Here is a 21,563-nt window from a genome sequence, read left to right as displayed (position 1 = left end):
TGGCTCCGTGGCACTACTCATCAACTGAGTCCGCCTGAAATATTCGAATGCGTCGCCCTTCAGCGAGAATACCCCAGCATCGATTAGGGCCTGCTTAGGCTGCTGCGTCGTACTGGCGTGCATGCTCCGATTATGCTTCCAGTGGAAGGATGCATGATCAAGCTATTAGATGTCATCGGCATCACGACATCACTATATCTAGATACCCATGCCAAATATCATGACAAGATCATATTACACCTTTATCATATTATCGTATATGCTCTGTATAGCAAACAGTAGAAGGCGCGGGCATTGGTGGCTCACCGCCGTGACTCCTCACGTGGGGCCCAGTGATGACCACATGGCCGGCCCGCGTCCGTCGCTCATCTCATGGGCAACTGCCTGATTGCGGAGGACGGGCCACCGCCGACATCTCTTGCTCTTGATTCTCCATAATACTTCTTTCAAGGCCATGGCCTTTCACTTTTCTGCCTCTTCGGGAGATGAGCTGCTTTGCGATTGATAATGGCGGAGGGCATGTCCATTGTTCCCTATAGCTCATCCAACGATGTTGTGCTGTAAGCTCCTCTTCAGAGAGTGTTGTGTCGAGCTCTGCTCTAATTGACTACTTCACAGGCGTCATAACGACTCCGTCGTCGTTTACGACCGAGATTCCCGGCAGCTAGTTATTCAAAACGCCGCCGAGCACGAAGACGACGATCCTCAATGCCCGTACTGTCGGCGTCCCTTGCGAGGGGAGAGCCCCGCTCAAGACAACCACCATGGCGGGAACCAGCCAGAGTTCGTCAATCCGGAATACTTTCGCATGCTCCATAACAGCCTTCCCCCTCCGCCCGTAGACTCGGCCACGCCTCAGCCGCGACGCCATGTCCAGCCTGTTATTGCGGATGGTCCTGCGAGCGGCTCAAGTGATTACTCGTCGAGTTCCAGGGTAAACACTGGGCATGGAATATCTTCGGCAGCATTTACACCAGATTACTTCAAGAAGTTCTTCGTGGAAGAGGGAGTGCTAGGAAAGGGTGGAAAAGGCGTTGTGTTGTTGGTGAAACATGTGTTGGATGGCGTCTCCCTTGGGCATTACGCTTGTAAACGTGTGCCTGTCGGGGATGACCATGAATGGTTGGAGAAGGTTCTGATCGAAGTGCAACTGCTACAGCATCTTTCTCATCAGAACCTCGTCTCGTACCGACATGTCTGGCTCGAGAATGCAAAGATTACCACCTTTGGACCAAATGTCCCTTGCGCATTTATCCTTCAGCAATACTGCAATGCAGGCGATCTCCACAATTATATATGCGGCTCCGTGCAAACTTCCACATCGCCTCAGGAACTAAAGAATCGCCTTAGGCGGAGATCAAAAGGCGGTCCCGAACCGCCTGTCGAACTCGGAGAACCCCGCAAGTTACACTTTGATGAGATTTACTCATTCTTCAAAGACATCACGTCTGGCCTTCGATATCTCCACGCTAGTGGCTATATACACCGTGACCTCAAGCCGAATAATTGTCTGCTGCATAAGACCAGCGACGGCATTCGAGTCTTGGTCAGTGACTTTGGCGAGGTTCAACCGCAAGATGCCATCCGCATGTCTACTGGGGCCACAGGAACTGTGTCTTACTGCGCCCCGGAGGTGTTGCGACGGGAGTATCCTGATGGTCCCTTCGCCAACTTTACCTTCAAGTCGGATATTTTCTCTCTTGGAATGATTCTGTACTTCTTGTGTTTTGCTCAGCTTCCATATCGCAACGCCGACCTCATTCATGAAGAGAGGGAGGATCTCGAGAAACTGCGCGAAGAGATCATGGAATGGGCGGGCTTTGACCGGGGTCGGATGCGCACTGACTTACCGGAGCAGCTCTATGGCTTCTTGTGGCGTCTACTATCGGTTGACCCCAACAAACGACCGTCTGCAGAAGATGTTCTGAGCCGCCTCGAGGCTGGAGCCAGCGCGAACGAGAGCTTTCGCTCCAAGCGTGGCAGCAGCAGTTCCGGTGCCCCCGACCTGCACAGCGGGTCCAGGATTCGTCCTCTTGACGATACAGTCGATAGTGACACATCATTCGACCAGCCTATTTCACCGAGAAGGTCATTCTCGCGAGGCCCCGCCAACATACGGCGCAACTCGGTATACGACTCCAATGGGTCCGTCGGCGATCTGACACCTGTATTCGAGGACACGGGTCGAAGCGTAGAAAGGAGAGGATCGCTGAGTCCAGATCAAGACCTGATATTGCGGCCTCGGTTCTCCAATACGCCATCATTTTCGCCTAACACTGAGGCGCCGCTAATCCAGGTGGCAAACGATGAGCCTCCTATTCGACTACTACCTCCACCGCCTGGTCGATTCTCTCTCCTGAGACGAATCTCGAGAGCATATCCACCATTGTTTACTGTCCAATTGGCATTGTTCCTCGGCAAGATTGCCATGGCCCTCCAGCCTTGCGCGCCGTTGGCTGTTAATCCCTGGGTACTGTATTTCTTGATCCTGGTAGCGGGTATCAATCTGCGCTCCAGGAGTGTCGCTGTTCAAGTAGCGTCGTTACTACTGCATGTTGCTGTTGTTGTATCAAGCATGAAAATGGAGGTTCTGTGCGCTTGGCCTAGTTCGTCGGCAGCTGGGTTTTATGTATAGGATATGAGCTACGATGTATATGCTTTTATCTTACCAATGAAACGTTTAATCAACATTAAAAATCTGAGCTTCCCGTATGTTAGTCTGGTGAGCTACGACAATGCGGCTCACGCCAGCGTAGGTGGCACCTATATCTATACCATAGGGGCCTCATTAGGTACCTGCCTTTTCCTACCACGCCGTCCTCCTATGCTGCATTCTAGGAATGAAAGGAACGATGGCGGCGGGATAATATGCAATGGGAGGGAGCGATGGGTGGTTCGCACCTTCCGTACATAAACCTGCTTTGCATCTCGGGTGGAAGGCGCGATGGGCGCCTCGCACTTGCCTTTTTAAATCGCGTGCGTAGAAGTGGAAGGAGCGACCGGTGTCAATTGGATTCCGTTTCTTGAAAGGCGCGTCGACTTGGAAATGGCACCGGTGAGGTATAGTATTGGTCCGGGTGGCCGCCGGCATGACCAAGGTATATATTTCTGCTACCCCAGAAAGATCAACGACTTCCCCAGATTGTCTGTGCTTTCCAGTTCCGCTGGCACCGGCAGCGGCCCCGCAACCAGATATATTTTGACCTTTTGCAATCATTTTGATGATCATCTGCTCAAAAGCCGGAAATACATCTAAATTTGGAATGATTTATTGATCAGGGACATAACCGACTGTTCAAACTCGCGCCTGAGGGGAGGAATGGACTACACAAGCCGCAAAACAAATTGGGAAAATTAACAATAAGCGCTAGTTGGCCAGTGGTTAAGCTCCTCGTCCCCCATCTCGAGGTTAATGAGAGACCCGGGTTCGAATCCCGGCTGGCGCACTTTATATAAATTTTTTTTTTTTTGGGTTGTACTTTTTCAACTTTTACACCCTGTAATTCACCAATTATTGGACAATACGACCAAAGAAACATTGAGTTGCTGATATATATATCTATCTAGGTTTACTGCTCGTCCTCCATTTTCCAGCCGCGGAGCACCGTCATAAGTTGCCATAAATCGCCCTCAGAATCTCGCTCACTATCTTCATCGATCACCGAAATTCCTCACTTGCTTCAAAATCGAGTTTTCAACATGGCTGTCGAACCCGTCGAGCGCCTCGAGCGCCGCAAATGGTTGATGAACTTGGAGACAGACATTAGTGCTCTTGAAGGGCATGAGATCAACAGTTTGTTTCTCCAAGAGAAGCATGTTCAAGTTGAGGAGATGAGCCTCGACAAGACTTCGGAACGCAAGCCGCGTTTCTTCTCCCCATCTGCGGACTGGCCACTTGCTAAAGAGGGCGATAGAATCGACGAACTCTACAAAATGCTGGAGGATGAGAACACCTGCTTCAATCGCCCATTTGATCGAGCAAGTCAAGTCTATGGTGCGTGGTCAGATTGCTACTACAGAAGACCTGGCCGAGTAGGCGGCGTCTTGTGGTATGTGGGAGAGTAAGTTTCTTCTTAGTGCCTCTTGCATCTTCGATCTAGTCCTTATCATTTGCTTACCCTCGCATACAGTGTCGCAGACCACACGCCTTATAAAGAGATTGACATGGTACGACCAGCCCGACGCCTTTGTAGCATATGACATTGCGGATGTTCGCCAGCCTAAAGGCAAATATCCACACTCAAGGGCAGCTGTCGCGACCAACTGGGTGGCGAAGGATGGTGAGATTCTCCGTGGGGAGCTACTATCTGCTCTACGCTTGATGCTGGGGCGTCTCAAGAAACGAAGCTTCATTGAACATATGAACGCACCAGTAAGTTCTCCCGTCTTGTTGGCTCGGTTCGACAGTTTCTACCGGCAAATCCGGCAGGGGTTCATTCTCTCTTTCACTGGGAGACGTGCACGAGCCATTGAATCCTACGTCGACGGGCAGAGCCTTGTCGTTCGTATCAGTAAGCTCTACAATTTTCCGGAGGAAACACCGTTGGCATTCAAGTCTTTTTCTGAGTGGTATGCTGGTGACCCCACGGGAAACACTCAATGCTAGATTGATCTTGGTTTCTTCAACAGGCGTTCAAGGGTGACCCGGAATGGGATGATTGATTATGGTCGGTGTCTCTATGATTTTAGCGCGGATTTGGCGTTTTGGTCTGGTTTATGGATTGATGCTTTATTGTTCAAGTACCACTACAGAAATTGTGCTTGTTTCCTACGCCTCGGACTATGATTGGAGATCCGGTGCGGCTCCAAGTATAGGTCTCCGACGCTGTGTAACCGCTATCGTCTAGGTATAAATTCATCACTATAGTTCCATCCCATGATAACAGTAAATCCATTGGCATCACGAACAGACCACCAGCCCAATAACCTCCATCCTCCAAAGTGGATCAACGGCAGACAAGCTTCACAAGCTTCGCGGACTTACGCCGCCCACACCGGACTTAACCACACTTATCCCCGGCCGATCCATGCGAACTCCTATGATATAAAACTCAATCTCACCATTTTCTCACCTCGACGATATATTGTGGTCTTGACTTTTTGAACTCTTGATCCTTCCTTACACATCTATATATTATACCTATATATACACATTTATAATGTCCTGCCCCGACTGCTTCGCCGGCCACATCCACTCCGGCACACCAAAGGGTCACGTCACGACCCTGCACGGGCTAGAGACATACGTTTCTGAGCCTGAAGACGTCGCCAAAAATGAAGTCAAGGGTATAGTAGTGATTATCCCTGATGCGTTCGGGTGGGAGTTTGTCAACAATCGTCTGCTCGCGGACCATTATGCAGATATGGGGAAGTTTAGGGTTTATTTGCCGGATTTTATGCATGGTATGTCCCCCTTTATTTTTCTTCCTTGCTTGGATAAATAAGACGTGGCTTGAAGGGGGTGGAGAAGAGATAAATGGCTAATGGACTGCACAGGATCGGCCGCGCCAGTCTGGACAATCGATACCCTCCGCGCCGTGCAAAGGACCAAGATGCTTTGGGATTGGATTACGAAGCCGTATACCCTCGACCTCCCTATCCTCTCCCCATAATTTCAGAGAGAAAGAGGCTAATAACAAAACCAGCTACCACATCGCCTCCCTCATCTACGGCGTAGGCGGCTTCATGATAACCAACCGCCCCGGCAAATCCTACCCCATCGTAGAATCTTTCTTCAAATCAATTCGACACTCCTCAGAAGGCCACCTCTCCCTCGGCGCAGCCGGATTCTGCTGGGGCGGGAAACATACTGTTCTGCTTGCGCACGGCGCGCATACAACCCATGACAATGGCGAGACGAAGAACCTTATTGATGCGGGGTTCACGGGACACCCTAGTATGCTGACTTTACCGGGTGATATCGAGAAGATTACACTCCCTGTGAGTTTTGCGTTGGCGGAGTTTGATGTGCAGTTGGGGGAGGCGAAGAGGGGGGTTCTGAAAAATTTAATGGAGGGGGTGGAGGAGAGGGTTGGTGGTGAGGTGAAGGTTTATTTGGGGGCTGGGCATGGGTTCTGTGTTAGGGCTGATACGAATGTTGATGATAGTGCGAGGCAGTGTGGGGAGGCGGAGGTGCAGGCTGTGGAGTTTTTTAGGAGGTACTTTAACAAAGTATAGATGGGATTGGGTTGATCTCGGTTATTTTATGTATATATCACTCATGCCTGATGATGTACGGACTTTATTGAAACGAAATTCCAAGTCGTATATTATAATGCGCTATACTATGCAATGCTACACTCAATAATCATTCTTCATCACTCTCCTCAGGCCGCTCAATCAGCCCCCTAAGTTTCCCATGCGACTTCCTACTCAACTGTTTGAACCCACCCTCCTCAATGACCCTCCCCTCCCCAAGCACAACAACTCAATTCGCAACCTCCATCATCTCCCTCGCATGTGTGATTATCAAAACCGTCAAACCAGACCTCTCAACCACAAGCCGTTTGATAGTCTGTTTGATAATCACCGCGCTATTCGGATCAAGTGCAGATGTGGCCTCATCAAGTATAAGGGTCTGCGGGCGTCGGACTAGAGCCCGCGCGATATCAACGCGCTGCGCCTGGCCACCCGATAACCCAATCCCGCCGTCGCCGATGACAGTCTCGTACCCGCGCGGTGAAGAGGTAATGAAATCGTCTATCCCCGCTGCACGAGCCGCAGAACGGACGTTGAAAAGCGTAGCCAATGGCGAAAAGGGGTCCAATCCATAAGCGATATTCTCCTGAATCGTCCCTGGAAAGATCATAGGCTGTTGCGGAACAACAGAGATGAGAGTTCTCAGCGCAGGCGTATCCAGATTCCTGATATCGATTCCGCCAACTTTAATAGCGGGCTTATAATGGTAATTATGAGACGCAGACGGCGTTTTATACAGTGACAGGAGCAGCGAAGCAATCGTTGACTTCCCGGACCCGGAGCGCCCAACGATTGCGGTGCATGAGCCTGCGCGGATTGTGGTGCTGATGTTTCGCAGTACGGGGGCGTCGGGACGAGAAGGGTATGTGAAGTTCAGGTGGTTTATGTTGATCGGGGCGGCTTTGGAGGGTTTTAGGAAGCCGGCGTGTTCGTGGGATGTTTGATGGAGGTTTGTTAGGCAGAAGAGGCGGCGGGCCATTTCGCGGGAGTTGTTTATTTGGGGGACTGTATTTGTTAGTTCATTGCTCTATTAGTCTTTGGAATGGGGTTGGTTGAGAAAAGACGTACTCCATGTCAAGACTGTGCTTGCGTACGCGATACTGAACAGCAGGACGGAGTTTACAGACATGATGTCGTCCACTCTAAACTCGCCGTATCCTACCAGGGTAGCGCCATAGTAGAAGATTAGGGCTGGAACTCTTAGTAATATAATGATGGACTGAGCAAAGTGATAGGTAACTTACCACTAACAAACACCGTCATCGACTCGATCAGACCGAATAGTGACCCCGTATGCATGGCCTTTCGCAAACCAACTTTCAAGCACAGCGACGCAGCCTTCAAATGCTTGAGGTGGAAGTACCGTTCCAGGGTCAAGCTCCGCACCGTACGTATCTCTGAGAAGGTCTCTAGAAACACTTCCGAGGCCGACGCCCGCGCAGCAGTACTCCGCCGGTCCCAGGTCCCGCTTGTCTTCTCAAAGCCCTGTGTAATAGCATAGATGACTGGCCCACACGAAAGGGCAACAAGTGTCACTTTCCAGCAAAGGGCCAAACTACAGACCACTGCCATGACTGTCACTGTAAGAGCAACGAGAATGAACTGGCTAAACCGGGTGACGATACTGCGGACTCCCTCGCCGCTTTCATGCAAGCATGTAGTTAGTTGTGTAACGGTGTTCCTGTCATCCTCGAACCACGTCTTTGCCTGGTTTAGGACGCGTTGGAAGGCCTGCTTCCGGAGACGGTCGACCCAGGCTTGACCGCAGATGTCGAGGAGGTAGTACATGAAGTAGTTTGTGAATGCATCACCGATAGCGACGCCAAGGACGGCCAGCGCCCATTTTGAGCTCTCATTTTTTCCGTTGTAGAATGTTTGCAGGAGTCGGGAGAGGAAGTATGAAAATATTGGTGTTGCGCTTGCGTGAGCCAGAACACACAGGAAGGCGAGGAACAGGAACAAGCGCTGTTTGTGTGACAGGTTTGGTATGACTGACCGCAACGCCATGCGTATGGGTTCTTGGAGTGCAGGAGTTTTGGCCTTGGGCTCCTTGTTGCGTTTCAGTTTCTTTGCGTGCCGACGCAGCCGGCGACGCAGTTTGGCGGCCTTGTATGGGTTGTCGAATCACACCCGCTTAATCCTTGTCTTGATATCGTCCATCTCGACTTCAGCCTCTGTGGCGAATGTATTTGGCTCGAAGTACTCGTCATCCTCACTGTGCCGTACCAGGCCTATACTATTCCGAGGGAGAGAGAAGTTCCTGACATGGGCGTACTTTGCGGGTAGAGGTGGCATGGGTGATTTGTCCTCGGATGAAACTGATGAGTCGGAAAATCCATCGTAGATCTGATCTCGCCAATCCTCGTCAGATTGATCCTTATGGAAGAAAGTACCCAGTTTTGACTCCTTCATGAGCTCGCCTTTGTATCCAGATTGTACGACATTGCCCTTATCCATGACGTAGACGTAGTCCTTGTCCTTGATGTGAGACATGTCATGAGTGATAACGATAGTCGTCTTGCCCTCCCGCCATTTGCGAATAGAATGCATCACCTGGACGCGGTTCGCACCGTCCAAAGCACTAGTTGGCTCGTCCATAATGAGGATCGGAGTGTCCCGTAACCGAGCTCTAGCGATAGCAACCCTCTGCTTCTGCCCGCCGCTGAGGGAGTTGCCACCTTCACCGACGGGCGTGTCAATACCATGAGGCAGCTTTTCGATGACACTGGAGAACATAGCAAGATTGACGGATTCTTCCATGTCTTGATTCGGAATATGTTTGTAATCGGACCTGCCGAAAGCGATACTCTTGTATATGGACTCGTTGAATAGAATGCTGCGTTGATCAACATACGTAATGTTGTTGCGGATCCAGTTGAGAGCCAATGTCTATATAGGGTTTCCGTCGATGAATATCTCGCCTGATGTTGGTAGATGGAACCGAGTGAGTAGTTGGGCCAGCGTACTCTTCCCAGAGCCACTGTTCCCGATGACGAATGTGGTAACACCAGCTGGAAAGAAGAAAGTCGAAGAGTCTAGGCTAAGTTGATCCGGTTGCGTTGGGTATGAGAAGGACACCTGCGACGTTAGTATGATTGGACCTAAAGTAAGCTGGATATTTTACCTTGGACACCTCAATATCACCCTCGCAGTGCGTCGGATACAGCCCTCCTTGCATATCCCGTGAGTGTCTATTGCCCACCTTCTGGTAAAGCACGTTCTTCAAAGCAGCCCCGGCAACTTTACCCTTCTCCAAGATCAACAAATGCGAATCAAGGATTCAACAGATTGAGCAGCCATAGAGCAAGCCCAGAACGTCCTGAGAACTTCACCGCCGTCCAACTTCCCCGTTGTAACAAGATGACTTCCATACCAGAAACCCTGCACAAACATTGCGAACATGAAGAAACGCATGGCGGAAATTTGAAGCGAATTGAAGAGTGCCTGTCTGAGATACTGAGTCGCGGCCTTGTCCACCCCGTGGCTGAACTTTTCCTGCTCAACGCCCTGTGCATTTAGACACTTAACGGTATCGATGGACGTAGCCGCACTATTGACGACCTTGGATGCAGACTTGAGTTCATTCTGTTGAGCCTCGATAGCGGCGTTGATTTTGGGCGCTAGGAATGGGACGATCAATGAGACGATGGGAATTCCAGCTAAGATGACGAGGGTGAGGATCCACGAGGTATAAAATGCTAGACCAAGCGAGACGAGAATGCGAAAGAGGTATTGCAGTATCAGGGCTAAAGTCAGCGATGTCGCTGTTTGCAGTTCTTGGATTTGGCTGTACTTGAGTTAGATTGGGAGAATCAATCTGTGACGGGACGTACATCTGAAGGCAACCTAAGTAGGTGCGAGCTCCTTCTTCATGCTCTTCGAAGAACTTCTGATCTTTCTTCAGCAGTGCCTCGAATATCCTGCTCCGGGCACTAGCAGCTTGTAGCTCGCTGAAGATATTGAAGAGAACGTAGTAGATCGCATTGAAAAACCATGCCAGGGCGCCGAGGGCGAGTAATTGGATACAACCTTTCGACACATTGTGTATCAACGTTTTATCAGAGATCTCTTCAGCACCTCGCAGCGTAAACTCAGTGAAGATTTGCCCTAGAAAAACCGAGAATAGCGGTGTCGTAAAACTAGCAATGAAGCAGCAAACAATCGCTACCGTGATAGTCAGAACATGTTGTCTTGTCGTAAAATTAAGCAGTGGTGTCTGAACGAACCCCTTTAGATTCTTGAGAAACGCCGCCATGATGGCTTGAGATCTTACTCTCAATCAGTGTGTTGTCTTATTCATGGGCTCAATAACATCGAGCCAAGCCGGTGATGGAGACTGGCAGGTCAGATATAGATCGGAGCGGACGAGAGGAACACAAACAGAAACAACAACCAGAGGTCCTCGCTCAATATTTCCCATACTCTCTTTTTGTTGAGTGAATGACACATGATGGTGATTCCGTTTCGCTGAGCGCAACACAAATCCGGCGATATTGAATGTGGTTTCAGGTGGAAGAATCAAAGGCTGCATTAGTATTGTTCTCTGCGGCGAGTCTGCGCCCCGGCCTGGCCGCTTGCAGAACCTTGATCACCATGACTCAGACAAAGAAATGTATCTTTATATAAATATGCTCGTCCCTCTGAATCCCCACCTGTTCCTGGGATTCTAGCTTATGCTTGCTGATACGGTCCTGCTAGCAACGCCACGAGGCCAATGTCACCATAGCACGAGGCAGCGCAACCGGAGTTCGACTTGAAGATCTACGGATATGTTCGGATGTCATAGTTCGTAAAAATTGGTAAATAAAGTGTTGAAATGGGTAATCTGTTCCTAACTAGCAGTAAAAGATCGACGGCGCAGGGTAGGATTATGAGCTGGCAATCTTCTTCTGTGCCTGCTCGTAAACCCAGTCGTTAAGACCAGCGCGGTTTCTAAACGATCATCCATAGTCAGCATTTCTGTCTCTCGTGGCTCCACGTAGACTGAATAAAGGCTTACCTCGCGATCTCAACAGCGTAGAACTGCATGCGCATAGCTGTACCCTCGTCAGCAATCCAGCCGCTCGGACATGTTCATCCCACCCCAAGCAAACAAGCAAGCCACTCACCAAAAATCGTATTGTGCTGCTCATACTCGGTCTTCGGGTTTGCGCGCAGCATGGTTCCAAAGTTAAAGTCGGGGACTTTCTTCTCGTACTGGTTCATCCAGTTGCGCCACTTCTCCTTGCCGGCCTTGCTCTTCATCGAGTCCTCGTCAATCGTCGCAGCGGGGTCGAAGTCAGGGAACTCGGCCTTGAAGTGCTCGTAGATATCGTCGTCGTATTTAGTCAGGCGCAGTTCCGAGCCGCGGACTTTCTCGAGGATCGACCAGTATGTCATGAGATGTTCGACGGCTGTAAGCGGTTGGTGAGTACGTGTTCTTGTAGTTGTGAGGTCGACCGGTCGGATGAATGGTCTAGGCCTTTAACAGGAAATAAAGAGGTAAGACGGACCCTTGACCGCGAACTGCTTCTCCATCTTTTGGACATGTCAGCTTTGCTTCGATTCATTGTCGCGGGGGTTGCGATAAGGGTATGGGCGGGACTCACATCCTCGAAATTCTCCGCCTCCTCTGGGTTGAACGGCTTCGACATTTTGGCGGTATTGTTTGTTTGAGAACTAGAAAGGTAAGATGGACAAGTGGAATAGGTATCAATTAAGGGAGCAGCGATAGATAGTTGTAGAAACGCTTGGATAGCCCCGCGATACTCAATTTTTTTGCCGAGATTTGTGCTTCCGCCCAACCCCCCACAGTACGTCATTGGAGGGGCCCTTGGCGGTCACCATCTATACACCACCATGAACAGTATGAGTTTCCTCTGTATCTCAGAAAATATTAAAGTCAATCTGTGAATATACGTGACGACTATATACAGTGCTATAGGCAGGGTCCTGTGCTAGTTAATGGCTGATGCTCAAAGCAAGTCGCCAAAATGATTACATATCAGCATAGATCGCATCAGATATACCAAGTGGGGGTATCTAGTCGCTATCAGAATCAGATAATTCTTCAAATCTGCCCTCTTGCATAGCTTGCCGGACCGGATTCTCGACGCCGAGGATGCCATTTGCTCTGGCCCTACCATAGAGTTAGCGCGGTCTGGAAAGAGGTGGTAATGCACCTACCTTTCGAAAAGTACAAATAGTCTCTCGGCCTCCCTCTCCTTCTCAGCCTTTGTCATGGGCGGACCTGTATCCTCCTTCTCTGCATCCCATCTTTGGCCGGTAATAGGATTGGTTGCGGGGTCGAGGCCTCCAGAGTTGGTTGAGAATGCTTCACCCGCAGACTGTGGAATCTGTATGCCGCGCGATGCAAGTAGTCCGGCCGCAAATCCGTAACCAATATTCTTTGTCAGACTTTCGGCGTCCTTTCCCGAGAGGACGAACATGAGCTCAGACACCGCAACCTTAAGGTGAGGGTATGCCAAGGTCGAGAGCTTGAGCAGTTTTGAGGACAGGGTATCAGATTGCCCAATCGGCCGACTTCGGTCATTATCATCAGGCAAAAGGAGCCACTGCATGTATTTGCGAGGACCATCGGGCGCCACCTCATGAATCGTTACAAGTGCATGGATGATAGGTATGGCTTTTGTTTCGAGCTCATTCGGTTCGTATGCGGAGACTGCTTGATCCAAGATGTTGATCAACTTGTCCACATTGCAGTTCTGATTGAACGTGGGGAAAAGAGGGTTGCTCTCATAAGGCTTTCCTTTCTTGTTCTCAAGGTCGAGAGTGGACAAGCAGTTGATCAACGTCCCAAGGAGTCCATCCAGGGGCTTCAAAGGAATGTCAATGCGGCTGATAATTTTGAAGATATGGGGGATCGACGGCGAGAGATGGGGAGCTAGTTCTGGAAAGATTTTTGTTACATTGAATAGCAGCTTCAACGTGTCGGTGAAAGCCAGCTCGTCGATCTGTGTCAAAGACTTCTTGCCGGATTTGGGAAGTTGTTTGGAATGTCGAAGAATTTGCTGGCCCAGTTAGCATTTATTTGTTATCAACAAAGGAACAGAATGCAACGTACGTAATGAACATTGTCAGCCAGAGCATGCTTGTCTATGAGATCGGCAAAGTCCGCATTGCTGTTGTAGGTTGACAGGAAAAGTACTCGACTAATGACCATTTCATGTTCGGAGGTATCGCACTGTATCTGTTAGCCTTGAATATTGTATAGGTCAGCTTCCATACCTTGAGCATTTCTGCTAGTTTACCGCATCTGCCAGTGTCTACGAATAACTGGCGCATATTCTCATCTAACAAAAGAGCGTTGGCGACACATCGCAGTGCGGCATGGCGGACGTCTGTTGACTCTCCGTCCACGCCATACTTTGATAGAATCTCAATTCCCTATGGTAATATTAGATATATAATCATGTCGGAAAGGGTTTAAAGGGTACCTTTTTGGAGTAAATAGGTCCCGCGTTGTCGGGACTAGTTCCATGTTGCCTTAGCTGTAGGAGGATCTGGGTCCTTTCTGGATGGGGTTAACACCATTCAATATGCATGCAAGACTAAAAGCTTACGTGCAGAGTTCAAAGAATCATTTCTCAAGTCTGCTTCAAGAGAGTCAAGAAGCTTTGTGACCTGTTGCAATTTCTCTGGAAAATATGGAGTTAGCGCAGCTGTACTTATAGAACCATGGTCACATCGCAAGCGCCGTACCTGGGCCTTTCAGGATGCGCAGATCCATATCTAGTTTGCTTATACTTTGATGGTAGCTTTCAGGGCTTGGGCTATTGAATATTACCCCGTATGCAAGAAGGTGGTGAGGAACTTGTCGATCGCTCGGAAAGGAGCTTTAGCGGCAGGCAGACAGTGGCCGGATGCAGGACACCCACGGGCAGCAAAGAAAACGAAACGAATATGCGACTGAACTACTCAAGGCAGCATCAGATAGCAAGATGATTTGTGCTCGGAGATCGTTTCATTGTTCAGTTGATCCTTTGAACGCCATAGAAAGCACTAGGCAGACCCCACCGGCTGTAGTCAGCTTCTCCTTATGGCCTGAAGCGTAAGGCAGAGTTTCGTCAGGGCGCATAAATTATGCCTTATAGCCTGAGGGTCAAGGCAACAAACGCGCTGCTGCCACTTAACGCGTCGCCGCGTCAGGAGCGTGGCTTGGCGTCTTCCGCGCCGCAGCCGATTTTCGTTTCTCAATGGGCTCTTTCTGGACCTGGCTTCGAGTTCAGTCAATCGGCTCTGTCACCTCCAGCGCTTCGTCAACCTCGAGGATAGGGACAGGTCTGAGTCCGCTACTGGATTGGCCCAATCGCAATGTTCCTGTACCTTTCGTGTTTTGCCTACCACCTACTCTCGTGAACTATGGTAGACGTTCTAGGTCCCTTGTCTGCTCGTCCGCCGACTCCACCAAGGACTGCAACTCGTGTGCTGTCTGAAAAAGATCGGACGGAAGAATCGCCTGCGCCTGTACAGACGCCGAATGAATCTCCTTTCCTGCGAAACGGCTCAACCGGAGCTCCTTCCAGTCGCCAATCGAAGCGCGTGAACTTTTCACCATGGCCAAAGTTCATCAAACCCCCTTCCTTCACGAACTCGAATACGAAATCAAAAGTCCTCCTCCCTTCGAATGAGCAAAAGCCGACGAGATCGATTCTGAAAGCGACGAACTCGCCCGGTCCTGTTGGTGTAGTTGGTGTGATTTCATACACACCCGAAACTTTCGCGATGCTTCTAGAGTCGGTCACCCAGCAATTGGCTGGCGAATCGACGAGTTCAAGGATCGATGCGTATATGCAGTTCTTTGGGGCATTGAGGGCATACGAAAAGTTACCGACGGAAGAGGAAATTCTGCGCAAATTGGGGCTCATCTCTCAATTCATCCAAAGAGATATCAGCCGCGATCTTGAAAAAGGAGGACCTTTGGACACGAATCTGGTAATCCAGGCGCTGAAGCTCTCTGTCGTGCTTGTCTGGCATCCTCAGATCTCCCCGCAGTTGCCCGACGAGTTCAAGCTGTTCCTCGTGGAGCACTCTATCAGCTGTCTCGAAGATGGAAAACTGCCCAAATCCATCATGACCCATTACCTCACCGTTCTGTCTACGCAAAAATTCCCGACAAGAATCATCAACAACGCTAGGGCCACCCGGATACTGGGAATGCTACATGGTCTGACCGACAGGGTGAAGGGAAATTCCGTTGTCTCGCAGCGGTTGCTGATATATGATCGCCTTTTCGAGCTGAACAAGTCAACATTCATTGCTCAATGTTCTCTATGGATGGATCACTTGATATCTGGCTTACTTCATCAGATTAAAAATGTCAGGTTACATGCACTCGACCTTGGTTTCAACGCTTATATGGCGTCCGGTGTGAACTCTCCTCTTTCCAAGACACTACGAGACATCTTCGATCGACCCCTATCGAACAACCGCAAACTTGTATCGGAGATAAGCGAACGCATGTCGAGGATGATGTCAACTCCTGAAACTGGCGAACATGTTCCCCAGATCTGGGGTGTTATGACACTGCTTCTCAGAAACAAGCGTTTTAACATAGAGCAGTGGCAGTACTTCAAGGACTGGGTTCTTGTTCTTCAGAGATGCTTCAACTGCAGCGATCCCGAGATCAAGTCGAAGGCTCATGGGAACTGGAACCGGTTTGTCCTTGTGGTCAATCTCAGCGAGACAACAAGTCAATCGTTACTGCGGATGCTCAGCAAGCCGATAATCTCCCAGTTCGAAAGGAAAAAGCATGATCGAAATTCACAGCCCAGCCAGCTGGCGGTTGCCAGCTACTACAACCTGCTTTACTACGCCTTCCGTCCAGACGCGTCATTTCAACAATTTGACATTGTATGGGAAGAGTACATTGCTTCGCCAGCATCCAAAGTCTTTGCGTCAGTGCCTAGCCTCAGCGATCGCCTTGCCCACGCCTTGTCACATATGATCTGGAGTTCGCATCCTAAAGCATGGTCAGAAAACCGTGTCAACGAGCCAAAGAGGATCGTGGCGGAAGAGTTGCCTCCTCTGGACTGCAAGTGGGTTCGGTCAAGGATATCTGCTGTGCTGAAAGTGTTCGAGGATGTCTTCAAGTCATCTGTATGGGGACCCGAGTTGGAGAAATCTAACATTGCCGCCGCATGGGTCAGTCTTTCCCAGGCTTTGGCACTCGCGGCGAGCAAAGAAATTACCCCCTCGCCCGAGTCAATGCAAACAGTAGCCCATGTATTGGGGCTTCTGCAACGGCTATGGACTACGGGGCCCTCATCATTGAATGCCTCTGGAGAAAGCTCAATGGATGATTTCTTTGAACGCTTTGGATACATCTCAACCACGATGGTAACCGCACTAGGTACTATTCCTTTCACAGAGAAATTGCTCCTGAAAACGGCAGACTCAACGTACCAAGCTTCGACACCCACGCATCGTCATCCCAAAACCAGCAACAACCCCGATATCCCGATACTGCACTTGCTCCGACTTATTAGCGATGTCTCAGGGGTCTCCGAACCGACTCCAGCTTACTCCCGCCTGGTGAACGATATCATTCAGGCAGCGTGCCACGGGAAGGTCACAAGAGCGTCTCGACTTGACATGCTGCGACAATTTTCCGAGTTATATTCCAGAGGTTCTGATGTCTTGAACTTCTCACAGACTGTTTGGACGTCAACCGCACAGCTGTCTGCGGATTGCCTGTCCTACTTTCCAACAGAATCAGCTCGCGAGCGAGATGGATCAGTTGCCCGCGATTATGATAATTTGAGCAAAATTCTCATGGCCGGATGGACCTTTTTGGACAATGCTGTGGTGTGGGATAGGCTTCTAGGTGCCTTCACTCGTGTCTTGAGAACCGAAAAAGGTGATCAAGCCATGGTGACAATGGTGCTGGAGCCTCTTGCAGCCGGACTGTTAGCGCACGATCCACGCAGCACCTTCACTCCTGCGTCCTTGTTGATCAAGCGTTCTCTATCGATTGCCTTCTCCAACCGCACTATAAAGGAAATGAATGGCAACTTTTCTGCCCCACCATTTCCATCTATAGTAGTCACTTTGACGCAAAAGGTTCTCTCTGAGTCCTATGAAGTGCTCCAAGAGTCTCGAGATGACATTATCACATTGTTGGAGTCACTGCTTTCGTTTCTTGGCTCAGGTACTCTTCCGTTCAGGTCGCAGCTCCTTGATCATCTGCAATATCCTCTCGGTCTATATTTGAAAGATGAACAGCAGAAACTCACAGTTGAGGGCGCCCCTGAGAACCGGATTCTATCTACTGTAAGTCGCCGAACATGGTCGATTGTAGATTCAAGTACTAATACAGACTCAAACAGTGTAGCGCGCTCTCGACAGCTGCGTTAAACATCCTACGATTTCTACCCCATGACTCCTCGACTCTGCAGAGATATGAAGGTTTTATTTGCTCGGGCCTAGAGTCCTCGCAACTTTCCATCGCAAGACAGTTCGGAGGATACTGGAAGACTTGTTTTGACACTCAACATGTCTCAGTCAGCACGGCAATATCCCGAGCGCTCCATAATCTGGAACCTCGTATCATTGCTCCGATTCCACGTTTGGCAGTGAGCCAGAACCCGGCACGGCGCGAGCTCCAGGTTAGAGACAGTCAAGTCTTTGCCCAACCCAATAGCCGTCCGTTACAATTCATAAATTCGACAGCAAAGGACATGTCTGCCAAATCTCGCCTCGCATACGTTCTGGACGCACCGACAGACCTACCACCTACACGGTATGACTCGCCTTCTGAAACGTGTGTACAATCGGCTACGCCAACGTTGGAGCAAACAAGACAGTCTGTTCTCCAGCCGACTCTTCCCCAGGTTTCTGCCGGCGCTGCCGACGGCAAAGAAACTGTAAGCTCAGTGCAAGCCGATACTACGCAGCACAGGAAGATGTTTTCCATGATCGATAACCTCCGCTCGTCCTCTCCCCCTACCACTACGCCAAGGGATCTTGGTTTCATGACACCGCCCCATCTGCGCAATCTACGCAACGAAGAATCTGGATCAGAGACACCTCAGACTCCTACGATACCTGCCATCCCTGCAGACAAGGAGGAAGGATTCCTCGGCTCGTCTCCGACGCCTGCTATCAGAGGACGGACTTCATCAGTGGCATCGGCAGGCCACCCATCAATCTCTGCCGTCGTTGACTCTATGGAGATCGATCCACCGTCATCGCCACCAGAGCTTGAGCAGCAGGTCACAGACTCACAGCAGAGTTCCCCGTCGAAATCCTCGGCTAGAAGTAGGAATGCCAGGAACAGGAGGAGGAATCGGGCTCGCCGGTCAAAGACACCCAATCAAGGAAAACAAGCCGAGTCTCCTTCCAAATCTCAACTAGCCGAGGAGAACAATGCGGAGGAAGTCGTGCATAGCTTGCGAAGCCGGCTCCGTTCTGCGACAGACAATGCTCCAGCACCTGTCGTAATTCAGCAAGAACCGGAGGGACAAACGGCAAAGGTCGAGAATGTCAGCAACGATGATACCGCTGAGCCTCCCTCTCAACTTGAGGCCGCCTCCCAACCTGAGCCCATGCCGGAGCAGCGACCTGCACAGACCGACGTGGATATGGATTCTGCCAGCGAGGACACCGACACGCAAGCGATGTCACAGCTAGAGAACGACTTGGTTTACGCTGTGGACTCTCGCGGCGAGGAGCCTACTGAGAAGGAGATCGAAGAGTACATGATCATGTGCATGAAAACACCGAAACGACTTCGCAAGGGAGAGAAGTGGAATGCACTGCTTCAGAAGGAGAAAGAGCGTCGCCGTTCCTCAAGAATAACACCCGCTGTGGAGCCCGCTTCTCAAGGCAGTGGAAGTCAATCGACTCGCTCCAAAAAGCGGAAGCTTTCGTCTACTCTGCCTCAAGAAACTCCTTCGCCGGCTACCACCGCTGCGAAGAAGAGGAAGCAAGATGCTATTGAAGCTCCAGTCGAACCGTCCAAACCCAGCGAACACGAAACCGATAAAGAAGCTGGAAAAGAATCACAGAACCAGGGATCACAGACGCGGAGGTCGGGTCGCATCAGCGGCGTCCCTGCGCCTGAGATCCGTGAAGAAAGCCCTGCCTCGAAGAAAACAACACCGAAATCCACGCCCAAGCCGACATCGAACAAGTCGTCCCGGCCAAACAGCGCGCGGAAGAACAACAAGAAGAAGAGTCGCAGATCCCAGACTGGTCGATTCTTGCCTGCGGATGTCTCGGAGGAGAAGGAGACTTCTGCCGCAGGAGAGAGTTCTCATGAGGAACCTAATGGACAGCTTCAGGTTCCTACAGCGGACGACGAGCCGCGTCCCGAGCCTCTCAACTCGATTCAGCCTGAGGGATCCGAACCGCGACCTAGTCAAGAGGCAAAGAAAGAGCCTCTGGATGTCCCGATGACCGAGGTGCAAGACACCCTAGAGACAGCTCCAGCACCCGAATGGGCACCCGAATCGGTACCCGAACCAGCGCTGGAAACACCCGAAGCTCAACAACCCGAAACCGAGCTCGAAAAGCAAGCATCTCCCGAACCACCTCAAGAACAGGAAGAGCCAGAGCTACCGGCGCCGGTACCCCAACAGGCAGAGCTAGAGCAAGAGGCAATCCCTCAAGCAGAACCCGAGAAAGAGCAGAATCCCGAACCTCAACAAGCGTCTGCACCTGCTCCCAGCCAGGACGCCCAAATCTTAACTTCCCTCCGCTCTCTCATCGACCAGGCCAGGTCCGCTTCTCTTGATCGCAACGCCGTTAAGGAAATGGACGACCTCCTCTTCGATCTGCGGTTCGAGATGCATGAGGCGCTGAGACGGCACCGCGATCCCGCTGCTTCTAGCCCTAGTCAGTGATGCTAATTACTGAAGAAGTCGTTGATGTTGATGTTGACGTTGATATACCCACACAACCCTCATGACATAACATAAATCACAATCGAAAAAAAGGACAAAAAAAGAAACAAAGGAGGAAAGAAGATTTTGCATAGCGCTGGCGTTTTGAAATGCTTCCTCATTGACTACTCAGCCAGATGAAGACTGCATACAATCATATTGATTTGACTTGTTTGGGCCAGCAACCAACCACCTGCATAGTTACTACTTACTCCCTTAGTATATTAGCTATTTTAGATCGTTTGACTTTAATGCTACTTGTTGCATCGTATAGTTATTGTTCTGATCTCCCCATTTCCTTTCACGTAAGTAGGTACCTACTTATCTAGACGGGACGAGTAAACAAGGTCCTCATAATGAAAGTAAGATAAGATATCTATCGAAATAAATGCATCAAACACCACTGGAAGGGCCGGACCCAGTTCGTAGGTCTTTTGACTTGTGGTAGCTTACAAGTTCCCCTCGACCAGTACTTGATGCTAGTCTGTTACATAGGTATCCTTGGAGAATATCCATGTTGGGTATGGAAGAACTACTACCAAATCATGAGTACAAGGTACAGAGCACATTGCGCAGACTTCCGTAGGCTTCGCAGTGAATGCTCGGTATGTCTTACAGTTACTCCGGCTTACCATCCGAGAATCCTTGCATCGACAGATTCGAACTACCTGGATTACCCCATTTGAATCTCACGCTCACATGCCAGCAGCAAGGAACCATGCAGTGAGATGCAAAGTCATCGCACAGAGTAAGCACGCGAGCATATACCACGGTAAGCAGAGACAGGGAAGGAAGCAAGGCACATTCCACAGCTCGGCCCGGGCACAACGAAAGGTGCAGCCGGGCACCCTCTGCACCGCACCGCTGGCTCAACCCCACTGGGCTCATCCATCAGCCCATCAACGCACCACTACTGGCGATGGTCACTGGTCAGTGTAATGCTTCTTATCGGAATGTAATTACCGACCAGGCACACCAAAGTCCCAATCTCACCTCTCGCAAGTCGCAACTCGCGAACCAACACAGCCCAGCCAAGTCCAGCACCTACCTAATCAGCAGAGTATCTACAGAACCGTCAAAAGCAACCCGCGCCAAGCAAATCTAGACTATTACCTACCTATCCACCGAGATTCCTTCCATGAGACTTCCAAAGTTCCATCGCTTTTCCATGGCCCGCACTATCGAGCCCGTTCCAATCCCATGCATATGCATGGAAGTCCGCGCCGACGCCGGCGTGGCGTGGCGCCAACGGAGGAACAGATCACGAGCAAGCTGGCCCTGGCTTGAAATCTCGAATGCGTGATTGGAATGCGCGGTGGCGGATAGGACCGCCGACCGAGCTAGCAGGAGCCAGTGGCAGGAGCCAACAGGGTCGAGTTCGACTCAGGCCGCAGCTAGGCTCATGCTCAGCTGCGACTGGACTGTTCATCTCAGCCTGCAGGCCAAGATCGCAATCAGATGCGACTGATAGCGAAATAGATA

General features: G+C 50.5%; 8 protein-coding genes and 1 non-coding gene across 9 annotated transcripts; 5 read left to right on the top strand and 4 right to left on the bottom strand.

Moving 5' to 3' along the window:
• The first annotated feature begins 281 nt into the window (after positions 1-281).
• BDV14DRAFT_146247 (protein kinase IKS1) lies at positions 282-2,792 on the top strand. The gene is made up of 2 exons (XM_073766445.1): positions 282-560; positions 619-2,792. The coding sequence occupies exons 1-2, from the start codon at positions 508-510 to the stop codon at positions 2,633-2,635; spliced, it is 2,070 nt and encodes a 689-aa protein (XP_073623402.1). The 5' UTR covers positions 282-507; the 3' UTR covers positions 2,636-2,792.
• A 572-nt stretch (positions 2,793-3,364) lies between these two features.
• On the top strand, positions 3,365-3,446 carry BDV14DRAFT_t129. The gene has a single exon. It is a non-coding gene; the product is annotated as a tRNA-Gly (tRNA).
• A 253-nt stretch (positions 3,447-3,699) lies between these two features.
• On the top strand, positions 3,700-4,606 carry BDV14DRAFT_204749 (uncharacterized protein; the record flags this gene model as incomplete). The annotated part of the gene is made up of 2 exons (XM_073774582.1): positions 3,700-3,994; positions 4,131-4,606. The coding sequence occupies 2 exons, from the start codon at positions 3,700-3,702 to the stop codon at positions 4,604-4,606; spliced, it is 771 nt and encodes a 256-aa protein (XP_073623401.1).
• A 553-nt stretch (positions 4,607-5,159) lies between these two features.
• On the top strand, positions 5,160-6,177 carry BDV14DRAFT_193010 (dienelactone hydrolase family protein; the record flags this gene model as incomplete). Its single annotated transcript, XM_073771706.1, has 3 exons — positions 5,160-5,403; positions 5,497-5,578; positions 5,646-6,177. 3 exons carry the CDS (start codon positions 5,160-5,162, stop codon positions 6,175-6,177), a joined length of 858 nt encoding a protein of 285 aa, XP_073623400.1.
• BDV14DRAFT_211761 (ABC transporter ATP-binding protein) lies at positions 6,085-10,453 on the bottom strand (the record flags this gene model as incomplete). Its single annotated transcript, XM_073776156.1, has 9 exons — positions 6,085-6,409; positions 6,440-7,203; positions 7,267-7,389; positions 7,443-8,265; positions 8,329-9,087; positions 9,193-9,276; positions 9,323-9,448; positions 9,484-9,985; positions 10,032-10,453. 9 exons carry the CDS (start codon positions 10,451-10,453, stop codon positions 6,308-6,310), a joined length of 3,705 nt encoding a protein of 1,234 aa, XP_073623399.1. The 3' UTR covers positions 6,085-6,307.
• A 383-nt stretch (positions 10,454-10,836) lies between these two features.
• On the bottom strand, positions 10,837-11,969 carry BDV14DRAFT_182774 (polysaccharide biosynthesis domain-containing protein). Its single transcript, XM_073770283.1, has 5 exons — positions 11,787-11,969; positions 11,691-11,715; positions 11,307-11,591; positions 11,198-11,234; positions 10,837-11,130 (listed from the first exon to the last, which is right to left on the bottom strand). Exons 1-5 carry the CDS (start codon positions 11,829-11,831, stop codon positions 11,067-11,069), a joined length of 456 nt encoding a protein of 151 aa, XP_073623398.1. The 5' UTR covers positions 11,832-11,969; the 3' UTR covers positions 10,837-11,066.
• A 24-nt stretch (positions 11,970-11,993) lies between these two features.
• Positions 11,994-14,210, bottom strand: BDV14DRAFT_182772 (synembryn). The gene is made up of 7 exons (XM_073770282.1): positions 13,900-14,210; positions 13,761-13,835; positions 13,635-13,711; positions 13,426-13,584; positions 13,262-13,381; positions 12,364-13,208; positions 11,994-12,316 (listed from the first exon to the last, which is right to left on the bottom strand). The coding sequence occupies exons 1-7, from the start codon at positions 13,925-13,927 to the stop codon at positions 12,220-12,222; spliced, it is 1,401 nt and encodes a 466-aa protein (XP_073623397.1). The 5' UTR covers positions 13,928-14,210; the 3' UTR covers positions 11,994-12,219.
• A 175-nt stretch (positions 14,211-14,385) lies between these two features.
• Positions 14,386-20,354, top strand: BDV14DRAFT_182771 (putative telomere length regulator protein (Rif1)). The gene is made up of 2 exons (XM_073770281.1): positions 14,386-17,469; positions 17,526-20,354. The coding sequence occupies exons 1-2, from the start codon at positions 14,560-14,562 to the stop codon at positions 20,040-20,042; spliced, it is 5,427 nt and encodes a 1,808-aa protein (XP_073623396.1). The 5' UTR covers positions 14,386-14,559; the 3' UTR covers positions 20,043-20,354.
• A 211-nt stretch (positions 20,355-20,565) lies between these two features.
• On the bottom strand, positions 20,566-21,034 carry BDV14DRAFT_182770 (uncharacterized protein). Its single transcript, XM_073770280.1, has one exon. It carries the CDS (start codon positions 20,967-20,969, stop codon positions 20,700-20,702), a length of 270 nt encoding a protein of 89 aa, XP_073623395.1. The 5' UTR covers positions 20,970-21,034; the 3' UTR covers positions 20,566-20,699.
• Positions 21,035-21,563: the final 529 nt, after the last annotated feature.

The sequence above is a fragment of the Aspergillus stella-maris genome, assembly GCF_047715825.1.
Source record: "Aspergillus stella-maris strain CBS 113639 unplaced genomic scaffold BDV14scaffold_80, whole genome shotgun sequence".
Taxonomy (NCBI): domain Eukaryota; kingdom Fungi; phylum Ascomycota; class Eurotiomycetes; order Eurotiales; family Aspergillaceae; genus Aspergillus; species Aspergillus stella-maris.
The sequence above is the reverse complement of the archived record's forward strand: the minus strand, read 5'-3'. Positions and strand labels throughout refer to the sequence as shown.

Bases quoted from the DNA above. Each gene is read 5' to 3' on its own strand.
- BDV14DRAFT_146247 (XM_073766445.1), top strand. From the start codon at position 508: ATGGCGGAGGGCATGTCCATTGTTCCCTATAGCTCATCCAACGATGTT. The intron at 561-618 runs GTAAGCTCCTCT...ACTACTTCACAG, and splicing joins TCATCCAACGATGTTGTGCT to GCGTCATAACGACTCCGTCG.
- BDV14DRAFT_182774 (XM_073770283.1), bottom strand. From the start codon at position 11,831: ATGTCGAAGCCGTTCAACCCAGAGGAGGCGGAGAATTTCGAGGAT. The intron at 11,592-11,690 runs GTCCGTCTTACC...AACCGCTTACAG, and splicing joins GAAGCAGTTCGCGGTCAAGG to CCGTCGAACATCTCATGACA. The intron at 11,235-11,306 runs GTGAGTGGCTTG...ACGAGGGTACAG, and splicing joins GCAGCACAATACGATTTTTG to CTATGCGCATGCAGTTCTAC.
- BDV14DRAFT_182772 (XM_073770282.1), bottom strand. From the start codon at position 13,927: ATGGATCTGCGCATCCTGAAAGGCCCAG. The intron at 13,712-13,760 runs GTAAGCTTTTAG...AACCCCATCCAG, and splicing joins TGATTCTTTGAACTCTGCAC to AAAGGACCCAGATCCTCCTA. The intron at 12,317-12,363 runs GTAGGTGCATTA...ACTCTATGGTAG, and splicing joins CTATTTGTACTTTTCGAAAG to GGCCAGAGCAAATGGCATCC.
- BDV14DRAFT_182771 (XM_073770281.1), top strand. From the start codon at position 14,560: ATGGTAGACGTTCTAGGTCCCTTGTCTGCTCGTCCGCCGACTCCACCA. The intron at 17,470-17,525 runs GTAAGTCGCCGA...AGACTCAAACAG, and splicing joins AGAACCGGATTCTATCTACT to TGTAGCGCGCTCTCGACAGC.
- BDV14DRAFT_182770 (XM_073770280.1), bottom strand. From the start codon at position 20,969: ATGAGCCCAGTGGGGTTGAGCCAGCGGTGCGGTGCAGAGGGTGCCCGG.